Source organism: Drosophila tropicalis, unplaced genomic scaffold (assembly GCF_018151085.1).
Source record: "Drosophila tropicalis isolate 14030-0801.00 unplaced genomic scaffold, ASM1815108v1 contig_694, whole genome shotgun sequence".
In the NCBI taxonomy this organism is placed as follows: Eukaryota; Metazoa; Arthropoda; class Insecta; order Diptera; family Drosophilidae; genus Drosophila; species Drosophila tropicalis.
The window spans coordinates 5,696,021-5,710,935 of record NW_027173176.1 but is presented as its reverse complement, the minus strand read 5'-3'; the positions used below and the strand labels follow the sequence as shown (position 1 = coordinate 5,710,935).

The 14,915-nt window shown below is 39.2% G+C and overlaps 6 protein-coding genes across 9 annotated transcripts in view; 3 read left to right on the top strand and 3 right to left on the bottom strand.

Moving 5' to 3' along the window:
* Positions 1–2,098, bottom strand: part of PolE2 (DNA polymerase epsilon subunit 2) — a 32,130-nt gene extending 30,032 nt beyond the window's left edge. The window contains exons 1-2 of one of the 2 annotated variants that reach the window (XM_068293263.1): positions 1,358–2,098; positions 412–1,300 (exon numbers count right to left, since the gene is read on the bottom strand). In XM_068293263.1, coding sequence (XP_068149364.1) covers positions 423–1,300; positions 1,358–2,063 — 1,584 coding nt within the window. In that variant the 5' untranslated portion in view covers positions 2,064–2,098 and the 3' untranslated portion in view covers positions 412–422. Of the gene's footprint in view, positions 1–314; positions 1,301–1,357 lie in introns of those variants that run through there. The other variant, XM_068293262.1, reaches the window with a different exon arrangement.
* The window catches only part of LOC137579469 (glutaminyl-peptide cyclotransferase-like), a 37,188-nt gene extending 30,072 nt beyond the window's left edge, over positions 1–7,116 (bottom strand). Inside the window, exons 1-5 of one of the 3 annotated variants that reach the window (XM_068293268.1) lie at positions 6,857–7,114; positions 6,361–6,771; positions 6,152–6,298; positions 5,888–6,095; positions 5,495–5,783 (exon numbers count right to left, since the gene is read on the bottom strand). In XM_068293268.1, the coding sequence (XP_068149369.1) occupies positions 5,602–5,783; positions 5,888–6,095; positions 6,152–6,298; positions 6,361–6,771; positions 6,857–6,961 (1,053 nt within the window). In that variant the 5' untranslated portion in view covers positions 6,962–7,114 and the 3' untranslated portion in view covers positions 5,495–5,601. Of the gene's footprint in view, positions 1–5,494; positions 5,784–5,848; positions 6,096–6,151; positions 6,299–6,360; positions 6,772–6,856 lie in introns of those variants that run through there. The other 2 variants (XM_068293270.1, XM_068293269.1) reach the window with 2 other exon arrangements.
* On the top strand, positions 2,442–4,226 carry LOC137579467 (beta-alanine transporter). Its single transcript, XM_068293266.1, has 3 exons — positions 2,442–2,913; positions 2,982–3,174; positions 3,231–4,226. Exons 1-3 carry the CDS (start codon positions 2,520–2,522, stop codon positions 4,000–4,002), a joined length of 1,359 nt encoding a protein of 452 aa, XP_068149367.1. The 5' UTR covers positions 2,442–2,519; the 3' UTR covers positions 4,003–4,226.
* On the top strand, positions 4,158–5,590 carry LOC137579470 (ribosome biogenesis regulatory protein homolog). The gene is made up of 4 exons (XM_068293271.1): positions 4,158–4,391; positions 4,452–4,704; positions 4,775–5,268; positions 5,334–5,590. Exons 1-4 carry the CDS (start codon positions 4,243–4,245, stop codon positions 5,485–5,487), a joined length of 1,050 nt encoding a protein of 349 aa, XP_068149372.1. The 5' UTR covers positions 4,158–4,242; the 3' UTR covers positions 5,488–5,590.
* A 485-nt stretch (positions 7,117–7,601) lies between the features above and the next one.
* LOC137579208 (organic cation transporter protein) lies at positions 7,602–9,635 on the bottom strand. The gene is made up of 3 exons (XM_068292913.1): positions 8,975–9,635; positions 8,724–8,916; positions 7,602–8,658 (listed from the first exon to the last, which is right to left on the bottom strand). The coding sequence occupies exons 1-3, from the start codon at positions 9,633–9,635 to the stop codon at positions 7,683–7,685; spliced, it is 1,830 nt and encodes a 609-aa protein (XP_068149014.1). The 3' UTR covers positions 7,602–7,682.
* A 1,264-nt stretch (positions 9,636–10,899) lies between these two features.
* On the top strand, positions 10,900–14,138 carry LOC137579264 (uncharacterized). The gene is given in 8 exon segments (XM_068292978.1): positions 10,900–11,427; positions 12,478–12,580; positions 12,583–12,600; positions 12,697–12,782; positions 12,866–13,024; positions 13,099–13,185; positions 13,279–13,513; positions 13,932–14,138. Coding segments are annotated over 8 exon segments (912 nt in total). The 5' UTR covers positions 10,900–11,352; the 3' UTR covers positions 14,081–14,138.
* The last annotated feature ends 777 nt before the right edge of the window (positions 14,139–14,915 follow it).

The following is a 14,915-nucleotide window of genomic DNA, read 5'->3' as shown; positions in this document are numbered from 1 at the left end:
TAAAATGGGCTGGGGTGTGTGTGTGTGTGTGTGCGGCAACAATATTTTTCCAAATCGGCTTTAAGTCATGAAAAATAATAGACAACCTTCTTTCGCCCTGGTATGTAGTAAAAAGCAGATTGCCAAGGCACGTCAGTCTAGGCAGTCTCAGTGAAGATTGTATGTGGAACACATGCTGGGCGCATATGATGACTGACGATGAGGATGATGATGATGATGATGGTGCCCGCTTGCTTATCAACTGGGAAACACGCACGGCAGACAAAAATATGAAGGAGACACTAAATATACTATACAAAAAAATATGCAACATGTGAAATGAGAGAACAGAGAATTTTCTCTTAAAACAACATAAAAATTAAGTTAAATATTTACCAAGACTTAAATATAATGCGAGACCTAAATGCTTACCAAGCTATGTATTAACTTAAATCCATGTCACCCGGTATTTCGGAATCCTCAATAGTCCGTGTGGCTGGTATATAAACCTTAAAAGCAAACTTCGACTTGACAAACGATCCGGTGTTGAGAACCGTGCAAGCATGTTGAGTGCTTTGAAAACTTTGACACGAATCGCCCATAACTATCAAATCGGGCAATGGATATAACCATAATGATGGATCATAGTCCCAATGCACTGGCATGGCAATGGGATGAATGGGTACCAAATGACCTTGACATACAATGGTTCGGGCAAAATGTTGCTCAATGTGTGATGTGTCCTCGGGAAAGTGGAGCGTGTTGCGACAAAATTTGGCCATTAGATCCAAGCGGCAAACGACAATCTGTTGAGTGCAATACTGCAGGCGGCAGGGATTTGTGGCCAATTGAGTGCGCGGCCAGGCCTTAATTAGTCCAGCAGCCAGGCATTCGGGCAATGGTGCACGCGGTAAGATATTAGGAGCTGTAGGATCCTCTGTTGAGGGTACAAGGATTAAATCGGTTTGTCTCTTCAATTGATCACAGCCAGCAGCTAAGCCGCCTAAAGCATCAAAATGCTGACGCATCTCATGTTGGTTCTTAGAGCTAGAGGAGAAGGGACCCATTAGTACTATGGCCTGAGGTGGACATGAATCATAGCCGACAAAAAGTTGCCGCAGCTTTTCCATCACTATGGGTAGATCCAGGCGTACATCGGATAGAAACACTATGGTAGTCTCCGTATTGGTTCGTTCAAGCTCTTGCAAACGTGGGGAATACTTTAAAAGTTTGCCCGACTCACCTCCCCAACTGTTGGCAGTACCGAAAAAGGCACGGCTACTGGTGGCTGCCTCCGCCGGTGGGAATCCTAGGCCATCAACTGAAAGAATTTTGGATTAGTGTCGGAATTCCATAGCACTACCTCACGATGTGTTACCCTTGAGTACGCCATTGGAATATTTTCCTTCGGCTAGGACAAAACATCCTTCGCAAAAGAAACCAGCATGGAAACGAGCACCACTCAAATCCAACTGCACACATCCGGTGGGATCCTCTACATAGAATTTACCCTCCTTCAACTGCGTAAGCAGACCAAGTACAACAGCTTCCTTCATGCTATTGGTCGCCAGCAAATTCTCAGCAAATTGCAATTTAAATTTCTTGGCCTGCGCATCGGCACCAACACCATCCTGAATAACAGCCGGTGCAAAAAGATCGTGTCTTAGCGTTTTTTGCAATAGCATGGCGTACCGCTGCTGTAGATAGGTGGATTTCATCCCCGGTTGGGTCAACAGTTGACGCGGTTGCGCATCTAGTTCAAATTTCTTATTGCGCTGATTGTAGCGATATCGGGGCACTGTGAAGGCATCTATCACAGCAAACACAGTCTCGCCCTCATCTAGTCCCACACGATTAAGCTCATTGATTGCCTTCTCCAACGCCGAACGCTCCACATGCGGCGACGCCAATTTCTGTCCTTGCAGATTTTCTGTGATGACTGTCAGCCATTTGTCTCGTTCGGCCCGGTCAAAGGGCAGTAGTTGTTCAGCCAAATAGGAACTATTCTCCGAACGTATGAGAAATCCACTTAATTTAAAATTATTTGTAATCCTCTTACGCAGCTGCAGCAATTCCGCGTCCATGGCGGGAAAATTACGATTTAGTGTGACCGTTTTTGGCAACTTACAAAATCTCAGTAAATACTAAGCAATGTGAACAAAAAGTTTTAATTTGCTTAAGTGTGACCGGCTGCTCTCTCAAAACATCGATAGCTAGTAGGCGCCGAAATTAAAATTTTTAAAATGAGTCGAAGGAATGAAGAAACAAAAAAAGAAACCGAATCCGAATTATCCAAATGTTTAGACTTTGATGAATTTTTAACGTACATCGGGGAATTCGGCCTATACCAAAAACTTTTGCTTCTAGCCTTGCTGCCATTTGTTTTCCTTTGGTCTTTTACATACTTAACACAAATTTTTCTTGTTCTTTTGCCGCGCGAGTATTGGTGTCGTATACCAGAGATAGAGTCTTTACCCAAAGCCGAACAATTGGCATTGGCAATACCAAAGTCTGAAGATGGCAAATATGAAACATGTTCAATGTATAATGTTGATTATAATACCATTAAAGCATTGAATATAACTCAAGCAAATACTAATTGGCCGAAAATGCCATGTCAGAAGGGTTGGTCCTATGATCGAATGGAAGTCCCCTATGAATCGATAGCCATGGAATATAACTGGGTGTGCGACAAACTCCAACTGGGAACATATTCAGTAATAATATTTTTTGTTGGATCCATTGTTGGGTGCTTCTGCTTTGGTTATATTGCCGATCATTACGGCAGAATTCCTGCATTGATGTTGGCTAATTTATGTGGACTAATTGGTGGCGTACTTAGTGCATTTTGCAGCACTTTTTATACCTTCTCTGCAAGCAGATTTGTAGTGGGTTTGGCCATTGACACTTGCTTTACTCCCATGTATATATTAAGTGAGTTATTTGTCTTCAAGCAATAAGAAATGAACTTAAGAATTGGGCTTTCCAAATTTTTGTTGCAGTTTTAGAAAATGTGGGTGTTGAATATCGTACGCTGATAGCGAATGTAGCAGTTACTTTATACTATACACCATCAGCTTGCCTATTACCGTGGATAGCGTATTTTTTAGATAATTGGCGCATTTTGTCTTTAGTCACCTCAATACCGATTGTCTTTGCACTTGTGTTATATTTTTTCTTGCCTGAATCACCCAGGTGAGTTTGGATCAATGCTTTGTTGCGATATTCTTTAATTGTTTTCCTGTTTTCAGATGGCTTTTATCTGTTGGTAAAATAGATGAAGGTATGAGAAATATACAGCAAGCAGCTGAAATCAATGGCGCAAAAATACCCGCAGGCATTTTGTCAGACTTTCATCGATGTTCCGAACTGTTTTTTAATACTGAACAGTCATCCAAAAATTATACAATACTCGATTTGTTCAAATATCCACGAATGCGTCGAATAACGATTATACTTATACTTATTGGAATGATAGTTACTCTGTCATACGATGCTCATGTACGCCTTATAGTCGATATAGGGAGCGATGTCTTTGTAACCTTCTCAGTGGCCAATCTAACAGAATTGCCTAGCGGTCTAATAACGTACTTTCTTATTGATCGTGTAGGTAGGAAGCCGATATTATTTATGGTGTTAATGTTATGTGGATTTGGTTGTCTAATTGCTGCTTTTTTAACGAAGAAACTATCGGTGACTATCGCAGCGGTTTTTAGTCGTTTCTTTGCTAACATGGCATATAATATTTCACTACAATGGCAAGCAGAAGTCCTACCAACTGTTGTTCGTGCACAGGGTGTATCACTTATACATATATTGAGCGCTGCTGCAACTTTATTTTCGCCGTTAGTCTGCTATTTGGATCGTTACAGGGAACATTTACCGCTGTTTATATTGAGTGTTTTATCAGTAATTTGTGGGTTCTTAGTGTTATTTTTACCCGAGACTAAAAATGCAGTCATGCCACAAACTGTGGAAGATGGTGAAGAGCTTTGGAACCAAAAATTTTGGTGTAGTGCATAGAAAATTATAAATGTAAATTCTAATGTTGTTTTTAAATTGGCGGCTAGAACAAGCGCTTTACAGCACTGATAACCACAAGAGATTCGAGATGGCACATATCGCACTATCGATATTTGTGTGCAGCAAAGGGAAGCCGATTAAATACTAAATGTATCGTAGATTTGTCCGTCTCTAGCAACATCTAGCACGTGTGTTTAAAATAAAGTAAATTTTGTTTTATTTAACTTTGGTCTCGGCAATATGGATGTAGTCAAAGCGGTTTTAGAGAAACACCAAAAGGAATTGGACAAATATAAACCCATAACTGTTGAAAAGCATTTGGAATGCCGCCTTGATGTGGGTACATTGCTCATAACAGATCCCAACGATTTTGATGACCGGCAGCTGAAGTGAGTTGCAAACAGAAGGGAAATCCATATATGTTTTAACTAATTAAATGCATATTTCAGAGAGAACAGAGAAGAATATTTGGCTGCTTTGACTAGAGACAATACCCAGTTGCTAGTGAATGCTATTTGGGAGCTATCCACTGAGCGTGTAGATGAGAGTATTGTGGCAAAGCTGCCAGAACCTACCACAATCCTGCCGCGTCTACGAAAAGTACCTGGCCCGCGTCCATTAACCAAGTGGGAGAAATTCGCCAAGGAAAAGGGCATTGTGAAAAAGAAGAAAGACAAGAAGACTTATGATGAAACCTTAGATGTAAGTTTGCAAAATGCAAAACCAAACACAAATAACAATTTAATTACTTGCTATTATTTATTTAATACAGAAATGGGTCCCCACCTATGGTTTCAAGCGTGCCGAGGCTGAAAAAGAAAAGGAATGGGTTATGGAAGTCCCGCAAAATGTTGATCCCAATACAGACATGTTCCAAAAGAAAGTGGATCTGCGCAACGAGAAGGTGGCTAAAAACGAAATTCAACGCATGAAGAACATTGTGAGGGCCAGAAAGATCGATATGCCTCGCAGTGGCTATCTGGGTCCAGAGGCTGCTTCATCAAATCAGCTGTTAACAGCATTAACAGTGGCAAAATCCTCTACAGCTTCAGTGGGAAAATTCCAAGATAAATTACCAAAAGAAAAGGAAGCCCGCGGCTTGGGTATCAAGGAGTTAATACCAGGAGCCAAGCGTAAGGCCTCACATATCACAGATCAACCTGAAAAGGAAGCTAATTTGGACCTTATCAAGAGCGTTCTGAATAAGAAACCCAAACTGGATGTGGAAAAGGCAATTTCCATGCAGAAACGTGATGATCGATTGGCGTAAGTAACAACTAAACTTAACAAAAGATTTGAACGGAATTTAATCATACTTATTCATTTTTTAGACGCGAGGCTGAAGCTGGCCAACAACCAGCCAAGAAGGGCAGCAAAAAGGGTGGCGGCAAGGGCAGCCGCAAGGCAGTTGGTAAAAAACCTAAAGGCAATCGCGGCCAACGGGCGCCTGGCAAGAAGCTGCAAACTGGACGCAAACGTCGCTAATGGAGGGAAACATGTTTTACGCTTTTTTTTTATGTGTTGTAACAAACCAACAATTATGGATAATATATTTTAGTACATTTAAGACTATCCTCAAAAAAAGAAATCGAATAATCCTTATCCTCTTTGGTAACGAAGATTAATGGGCTGGGTATGCAGCCTAATGTATTGATAAACAAAATTACGGAAAACTTTAACAAAATTCCTTATGGACGGCCAATGCAAATGTTCGGCATTATCTTTTGGCGTATGCCAAACATCGGGAAATGGAGTAGCTATTAAATGTAGAACGGGTACATCTAACAAACAAACAAAAGAAAAATATTGTAGCTGCATCTCACGAATTCCCAGTATACATACATACATAGATGTGTCATCTTAGAAAATTGTATTTTTCACTTACTTTCTTCCAAAAATGGACGATGATCATCATCCACCAATCCACCAGAAGGAAGGCTTAGGAACATTTTACTATTGCCCTGCAACTGACCAGCTTTACGCAATGATTGCTCTATTTGCACTAAACTCAAGTGCAGCTCGTGTGTATTTTGATGGAAACTGGAAAATTTGGCATTGGGGGCACCAATAAGATCCAGCAGAACCAAAACTTCCTGTATATATCCAAAATGAGCTAAACGTTAAACATGCTTCAAATGCAACTACTTACTATACGATCTATATTACGTATAGATTGATTTGTTCCAGATAAAACGCTGCGCGATTTGGCCAATTTACTGGCCAAATGGCGGGCACCGTAAACCGAGTCCGCATTGGTCCAATCCTTAAAAGCCTCTTCACCATCAAAGAACACGAGCTAAGTCCCCAAAATAAAAAACAAATGAATGTTTTTCCTTAAATTGTTTTGTGATGTCTTACCATTAAACCTAAATCGCTTCGGTTAAGAAATTGCTTTTTAAGGTATGGCTGCAAAGTCTTGGCCGTGTTTAATAGTATTGCACAGGGCACTGCCGAATCGGTGGCCCCGACAAAGTTCGGATCATTGGGAAAATATTTGCTATCATAGTGACAGGCGAGAGTTAAAAAATTCTGAGCCGCAGGGTTAATGTAGCCAATAACATTGGTGAATTGTAATTCGCCCAACAATGGGACACGCTGCTTAAACTCATCCAATTCCGTTTGAAAGCCCAGATTGGTGAGCGACTGGACTAGAAATTGGCGCACCTGTTGATGGCCTCGACTGCCAACTACTCGCGGCACCAAAATCGAATTCAAGGTCTGATTAAAATGCAGTTCATCATCGATTAGCAATGGTGACTGTTGTTGTGGCTGTTGATGGTGATTAAAGAAACATGTATTCATTAGAGCGATGTTGGGTTTTTTTTTGATGACTCAATGGTCTTGCTTCACTTACATTGACGGAGGCTGTGCTGCTTGGTGCTGGTTTCCATTGTTGCTTTTGAGCCAGTAGTGTGGGCAGTTGGCCTAGGGCCGCCAAGATCAAGATTAGCTGTAACATTGCAAATGACTTTGAGCTTTGCAACTGCAAGCTTCCACGTTCAAAAAAATTTTAAAAAATTCAAAAAAATGGCTCCAAAGCCCAAACAAATTTAATTTATGTAGAAGGGGTTATTTGAAAAATGACTTCGATATATTTACAATTCGCTCGACTCTCAAATAAAACAACAACCGAATTCGCCTTCGCCGTAACTTTCCGATCTCTTCGCCGTAAAAGTTTTAGAAGCGTCGAGCAAAGAGCAGAGAGCGTGAAGCAGAGAGCAGTGTTGCCAGATCATCATTATTTACAAAGAAATGCATTTATCGACTGGTAAAAAGTTGATTGCGAAATCTATCAAATTAATCGATGTTTTTAAACAAAAGAAAAAATCTTGAAATTAGTGGTTAAACGGTAAAAGCTTTTTTTTTATCGTTAAGCTCGTATTAAGCAGTTAAAAACAAAGAGAAACACTCAAACGCAAAGTTAACTACGGAAACTGTGAAAGATGATGTGTTTCTATCTAAAATATATTAGATATTCTCTAAATTACCTACGGGACTTTTATACACTTAAAAAAAATATGAATATATGTATAATAATGGTAAAAAATTGTTTCATCGGGGTTTTCAAAATATTTTGAAAGAAAAATAAGATATCAGAATGTATTTGTACTTTTATTTTGATTAATGTATTGTTTTGTTTGTTATTTCTATGCGAAAAATTCCAATCTTCAACTTTCATTTCATTTGTACTTGTAAGATTTTTGTACTCTCTCTTTATCCAGTGGCAACGATTCCTGATCCCAATTCCCGCTATCACGATTCATTGCCTTGCGATGCAGTTTTCGAGAACGGAACTCTTCGCGCGATATGGTCCTTAAACTGGAGCCCTGATGCCACAAACGTCGAGGCCTGTCAACACGCTTTGTGCCGCGACCACAGCATGGCATATGCCAGATGCGTTGCTCTCGACCAAAATCATCGCCATCACTCAGAGTTTGCGGAAGATCGTGATTCAGGGTTTCGGGTAAAAAGAGGGCCATTATGCCACCCAATATTCCCAGACCGCCCAGAATGTTAAGCATCAGTGAATTGGACACATGTGAGAGATAAATGACTGGCGGAGACATCAGCATGGCCACAAAGCCCATTGTATGTATGAGAGCTACACCCTGAGCTCGCACTACTGTCGGCAATATCTCGGCAGCCCATTGTAGGCCTATATTATAGCAAATATTGGCACAGAAACGCCCCACCAAAGCAGCCACCAGCATATGCATTGGCCTCTTGAGATTCGCACCAACCAGACTGAATATGCCACTCAAAGATGTGTAGGCAAAGGCACACCAACGTCGGCCAAAACGATCTAGGGTCAGAATCAATAACAGGTTACCCGGCAATTCGGTGGCACAGGCCAGGCAAAAGACTAAAAATACATTGTCCTTATCCAAGACGCTGGCAGCCCGCACATGTCCATCATAGAGCAATGACATGGTCATCCATATTAGAATCATCAATGTCGTATAACGTGCCATACGTGAACGTTTAAAGATCGAGCAAACATTAAAGTGACGACCCTCAAGTTCCTCGCGATAAAACTGTTGGCAACTGACTTTGAAATTCTCAAGGACATTGTTGGGCACAGGGCTATTATTGCAACTTGCCACACGCTTCAATATCTTCAGGGCATCATCAATATGACCCACTGACACGAGCCATCTTGAGAGACATTTAAAAAAGGTCCATCAAAGAAATTGAAAGGATAGATAAGATGAGAGACTCACCTCGCTGATTCGGGTAACATGCAATAGGAAAACATTGACAATAATATTGGTAATGTGGCTGCAACTGAGAATGAACGCCAAGTTGTGGTCCATAAGGCAAACCATGGCATTGCCATAGTAAATGGCGAATAGAACAAGGCCAAGGACATGTTTCCCACAAATGTGCGATACTTTGGTCCAACATATTCCAGAACTTAAATTCAAATTCGATTAGCTAATATGCATCTGTTAAATCATTTAATTATGCTTACCCAATATATAGATCATGGTGAAACATGTGTCGTAAGAGGCTCCAACCATAAATCTGGTGAATGCAAATCCTATAAAATTTCTACTTATCGATGTGAATAGACTACCCACAAGTGCTAGAAAACAACTACTAACCAAGGCGGCAATTCGACCACAATGATCGGCAAAATGTCCATAACATAAGCCACCAAATATGGAGCCAACAAAGAAAATCATTTGAGCATAGGTCGCATAGCGATCATTATCACAAAGCCAGCCAAATTCCATGGTGGCCGTTTGAAAAGGCATCTCTTTCTTATCGAACACATAGCCCTTGGTACAGGGTATTTTTGGCAATGATGTGTTTATAAATTGTGAACGATTCTTGGCAATATGTATGGCAGTATAGTTGGTATCGTACATTAAACACTTACTGAATGTGCCATCCTTCTCCCTCGGTATCGATAAATCCTTGCGCAATTGTTCATCCTCGACCAATGATAGTTCCGATACCAGGCAATAATAGTGATTGGGGGCCAATGTCATAAAGATCTGTCCCAAATACACAAAGGCGGCAATGAAACAAAATGGTATCATCAGAACAAACAATATTTTCTGAAAAAAACCGAATTCCCCAATCATTGGCAACAAATCATCGAAGTCCAGAAATTGTGAATCATCCATGGTGTGTTTCGTAAGAGAATCGCGGAGCGTTGTCAAGGCCGATCGTGTTGGCTTAAATGATAATTGATCATCCGTTACATACACATAGTTGACATGCAATTCCTGCAATGATCTTGTTGTCTGTTCACTCTTATCCGCAGTGAGCCTGGCTCTTCACACACGCACACACACACACACACACACAGACACACACACACACGTAATATATTGTTAGAATTTTAAATACATGCATAAACATATATCCTTCGACTCACTTAGCTTTTTTATCTTCATTCGGATTGACCTGTTCACCTTGATCTTTATTTTGTTTACCATTGTTGTTGTTTTGTTCCCCTTTCTTCGAAGGTCCTTCTCCATTATTTTTCATATTTTTCGATGAGAAAAAATTCCGAAAATGACAAAAGAAACCCAGAGCTATAATTAGTATTAACACAGCTTCAGTTTTTCTCAATCTCAATAATTCGATCAACCAAATAAAATCGGTATATCCTGTTTGGCAAGGGTTTAAGTATCAAATCAGTATCCTTAATCCTTCTTAAGCCTCAGCTTCGAGCTGGAAGCTACTTAGTAAAACCATTCATGATACGATTAGATTATATTACAATTTCATTTACTAATTTCGTGGGCGTCTTAAGCATAGTATTTGATTTTAGCTAAATTTTTGTAGGCGTCACACTGGGCTCTTTACTCCTTACTCATTCGTAAATCTGCAATTCATTTATGTATATCCATTTATTGTTATCTTCAAGCCTAATTTTTGGTCTACCGATTTTCAGTCATTTATCATTCAATACAATACAATGATGTTTGTGTTTTTGCCAGGTCAATGAGTTTTCCGCCTGTGGCGACTACAAGACGCACTCCCCGCCCCCCAACAATTGGTCGTTAAATGGATTATGCGAGGAAACTTGTCTGGAAACTTTGTTGGGCCAAATTCGCCTTCCCCTTCAATTGAGTTGCTTCAAAATAAAATCAAGTATTAACTTTGATTTGTGGCCATGTTAATTGCATTACAAGTGTAGGCCTAAGCGTTATCTAAAACCCACATCAAGTATACGCCACAGTGACACAGAGACCGCCTGTTGCGGTTGAGGCGCATGCGTCATGCGCAGTTTGAAATTTCATTCATGAACCAACAGAAAACGAAAAAAGACACAGACGAAGAAACAAAAACCCACTATGGCGCGTAAAATTTTATGTTACTTCGCATCGAGGCATCTTGTTTTGTAAGTTAACTTCTTCTCTTTCAGTCCTGACGCGACTTTCAATGTGAACGCTACTTTCTGTTTTGGTTTTCTGGGGGCAGCGGCACTACGACAATTTCGGGGCATATAGATACGTACATGGAGGATAAATAAAAATCTGTCCTCATAAATCAGTGTCATAAATCTCTCGCCACAAAAAAAAAAGGGGGAAAAAAACAAACAAAAAATTGTGAAACAAACTATGTGCCATGGTCTAGAGATAAGCGAGGCCGCACAAGACAAGAACCGAAAACGAATTATAATAATAAATAAATTCAATTCACATATATAAGCCGCATTCGACGAATTTCTTTGGGCCACTAAGACTAAACCAAGTGTCCAACAGTGTAATACAAAAGTCAAGTGAAAGTGGCGGCTGCCGTTTCATTCAAATTAAATTTGCAACTTTCATCCCTCTTCCCCGTTCCCCTGACCCACTTAGAATGTTTGATTAAGGACAATAAGCAATAAAAATGGCCATCTTAGAGTCCTGCTGCTTTTGGAAGAATGTGCGTAAGGGCAGCTATGCCTGTGCCACATATACTCTGGTATGTTCACACCAGAGAAATAAACAACTTACTATACAGACATATATATCTATATGTACATAAAGTCCTCCTTATTATGGGTCTTAATAATGCACTTAAATGTATTTATGAAATGAATTAGACTTGGCTTAAGAGCGGCCCTTTCTTTTTGTTTTTTCTTGTGAATAAAGTAATAAAGTAAAAGTGTTGGCAAATCTATTACAAACTCTTGCTAATTAAAGCCAATTAAATTTTTTTAAATTGGCCTATCATTTCCGAATGTTAGCTCCATCTTCTCCGAAGCGATATGCTTGTGTAAGGATGTGCAACTTTCAGGATGTTTTCCAGTTATCATTTTAATTCGGCATGAATAATTTTTTATGTAAAAGAAGCCCAAAATATTTGCATATTCATAATAAGGGCCGCGTTAATGAGAAATTTCGGTTCCCAAACAGTGCGTATGCGTAATTTTTCGTTGTTCAAATAAATCACCTAATGACTAAGGGCAAAAAGTTTTCTTCAATTTTATTCTTTAATATTTACAACATTTTGAAAAATAAATCAATTTACAGAAACTTGACTTGATTTTAAATTCATAACAAAGCTTCCAAGAAATGCCCATAGCCAAAAGAAAATACTATTTAAGTCCCTTTGGAATTCGATATTGATTCCATTTGATTGATGTAACATTTTGAGGTAAACATTTAGTTGGTAGTTAGTCTTACATAAAACAGCTTAAACATTTTGTTTTCATTCTAGTAACTCGAAGAATAACACATTTTGTTTTATACTGCAAGAAGCATTATAAATTCATAGAAATTTTACTTTTGAAAATTTCATTAGGAAAGAAATAAATTTTTGGCAAACCCTTCAACTTATTTGTCTTTCCATATAAACAGCAATTACATTGAAGAGACAAAGACTTAACTTGACTGTCAACTTGAGAGGCTTACGATGAACAAGAGAAAGATGATGATGATGATGATGAAGGGAGGACCTTTTGGTACCTTTTGTTTTTGGCCTAAAATTCATGTCTTAATTTCGTGAATTTTTCTTTGCATTTCATTTTAGATTTACTTTGGCATCTCGACGCTGATGTTTTTGTTTTACTTGAAAGAGGAAAAGGAATTTCTAATGGGACAACGTGAACAGCCTCTGGGCGAGAGTATGCTAGAACGGGGGATGTAACTAAAGGTAAGATGCGAAATTCTCACTTATGTGGCATTTATGCTGATTTATGTGTGTATGTGTGTGTGTGTGTGTATACCTTACCAACCTGACTTCCCGCAGCGACTGTGATATTCAACATTTTGTTTTTGTTTTGCTCAATGCTGATGCTATTATCATCCTTCCTGCTGATTTTGGGTCTACGTCAGGTGAGGAGTGAGTTGCCCTAACCGCATAAAGCAAAATGTTGTCGAACTCTTTTTCTTGTTCTTTTGTTTCTCACTTATTTTAGAATAAACGTCAATTGCTTTTACCTTGGATATTCTTTATGCTTGGCGATTTACTCATCGAATTCGCTCATCTTATCCATTTGACTTTGTCACGTCGCGTGAATTTCGATCCCATTGTGGGTTTCATCTTTACCATTGATTTTTTCGTGCTGTGCCTCAATGTAAGTGAGAGGCGAGCGAGAGAGACCACAAAAAACATATAGCAAAAGTATCTATCGCCAATTTTCCCTTTCAGCTCTACTGTTTACTATGCGTCATCTCCCAATATCAGTTTTATCGTGAGCAGCGACTGCACTTGGCCCATCAACCGCCTCTTGTATCGGTGAGTGGTTTTTAGTTTTTCAATGGATACTTGGAAAATGTTGTTTACCTTAGCATTTTATTTTAAAAATTCTTGTGTGTGGGATATCCTTAGCCCAATGTGGTGTTTACGGATGCTGAGAAATCTCAACAGCATCACAATTTGCAACAACTTCAACAACAACAACTGAATGGAGAGCATCAAAACTCACAGAACACAAATACGGGCCAGGGTAAAAGACTTTCACGTCGCTTACAGGCAGCCAGTCCTTTGATTACATCGCAACGTTTAACCAACTTCTCGACCATAACCGAGGAGGAGGAACAACAATTGCAGTTTCGAACTCCAGGTAATTTAATTATTTATTATAAAATCCTCTTTAATGGACTCCATTAAATATTTTCCACCTATATACATATGAACAGTGGTTAAATGGTAATTAGTTTTTATCAAAATGACCGATTTCAATATCAAAAAAAGTAAAATACATTATCAATAGTGAAATAGATTAGACTAATTCGTGAAAATTATTAATCCTTTGACCTTTTTCTGATCATTTCCATCTATATAAATGATATATTTTCATTGTGTTTTACTTATTAAAGATAATTTGAATAACCTATAAATTGGAATTTATTTTTGATAAATTGATAAATCACTCTTTTTTATAGGCGGTCGAAAACCTTATAAAAAAAAACCTTGTTTATTTAATTTTCATTCATTCCCAACCACTTCTCATTGCTTCTCTATTGAATCCTTTCGCACAGCAAATGGTGGCAATGGCAATGGCGACTGTGGTCATATATCGGAACGAAGCGGCGCCACTTCCAGTGAAGGCGATATACACCCAACAGTCGAGCAATCACCACCACCTCCCATTCCAACTATCACACTTGATGCCAACTCGCAGCAATGAGGGAGGAGGAGTAGGAGGAGGAGCAGAGAAAGAGAAGTGAAAGAAAGAGAAATATGTATATGTAGTGATGTTTAAAATATTTTTGCAAATGATTGAAAATAAAAAAGGAAAGAATGAAAAAAGGTGAAAAAGTATGTTAGACAAACTAAATTACATTTGGAACGGACATCCATATCCGTCCTCGAAACCGCTGAACTGGGGAAACAACGGGCACAACTGCAGAGCGATAAAACGACAAGGGAAAACTGAAATATTTTCCTATCCCACACATGCTACCACACACGACATACATACACAGGTCGTGGACTATGATGGCATGCCACAAGGACCCAAACACACACACACACACAGGAAAACAACAACAGGTTGCAGGTTACGAATTCTGTTGAAATTCCTTCTTCACTTCCATTAAAATGAGAGTTCATTTTGTCTTCCTGTGCGCTTTTTCACTATGTTCTTTTTGGTTTCCCTGGCAAGCGCTCTGAACTAACTAAATCTACCATCTTTCATTTTGCGAACATTTCAATTAGTGTTCTTTTCTGCTGACTGTACACTAGACTAAACTAGTTTATCCGACATTAAGTCGGTTATGCTGATTAAAAGGATACCCTTCCCATCTTTCTTTTTGCACATGCAATTTCCTTTTAAGTTTCCCACATATTTTCTCTTCTCGTCGAAGACACGACAAATGCATAAGCTGGTAACGATTTCAAGAAGCGATTACTACCGTCTAAGCAAGCTGATGAAAGCTTTTGTGAGAAAGAAAGAATTTTCACATTGCTGTATCTGGTTCAACCTTAGATGAAAGCTTGCTAATGGAAATGGATTGGCATGC

Excerpts from the sequence above, each read along its gene's own strand:
- LOC137579470 (XM_068293271.1), top strand. The coding sequence starts at position 4,243 with ATGGATGTAGTCAAAGCGGTTTTAGAGAAACACCAAAAGGAATTGGAC. Across the intron at positions 4,705-4,774 it reads CTTATGATGAAACCTTAGAT|AAATGGGTCCCCACCTATGG; the intron begins GTAAGTTTGCAA and ends TATTTAATACAG. Across the intron at positions 5,269-5,333 it reads AAACGTGATGATCGATTGGC|ACGCGAGGCTGAAGCTGGCC; the intron begins GTAAGTAACAAC and ends TTCATTTTTTAG.
- LOC137579208 (XM_068292913.1), bottom strand. The coding sequence starts at position 9,635 with ATGGATGATTCACAATTTCTGGACTTCGATGATTTGTTGCCAATGATT. Across the intron at positions 8,917-8,974 it reads CACCATGATCTATATATTGG|TTCTGGAATATGTTGGACCA; the intron begins GTAAGCATAATT and ends TTTGAATTTAAG. Across the intron at positions 8,659-8,723 it reads ATGTTACCCGAATCAGCGAG|ATGGCTCGTGTCAGTGGGTC; the intron begins GTGAGTCTCTCA and ends ATGTCTCTCAAG.
- LOC137579467 (XM_068293266.1), top strand. The coding sequence starts at position 2,520 with ATGTATAATGTTGATTATAATACCATTAAAGCATTGAATATAACTCAA. Across the intron at positions 2,914-2,981 it reads TACTCCCATGTATATATTAA|TTTTAGAAAATGTGGGTGTT; the intron begins GTGAGTTATTTG and ends TTTTTGTTGCAG. Across the intron at positions 3,175-3,230 it reads TTCTTGCCTGAATCACCCAG|ATGGCTTTTATCTGTTGGTA; the intron begins GTGAGTTTGGAT and ends TCCTGTTTTCAG.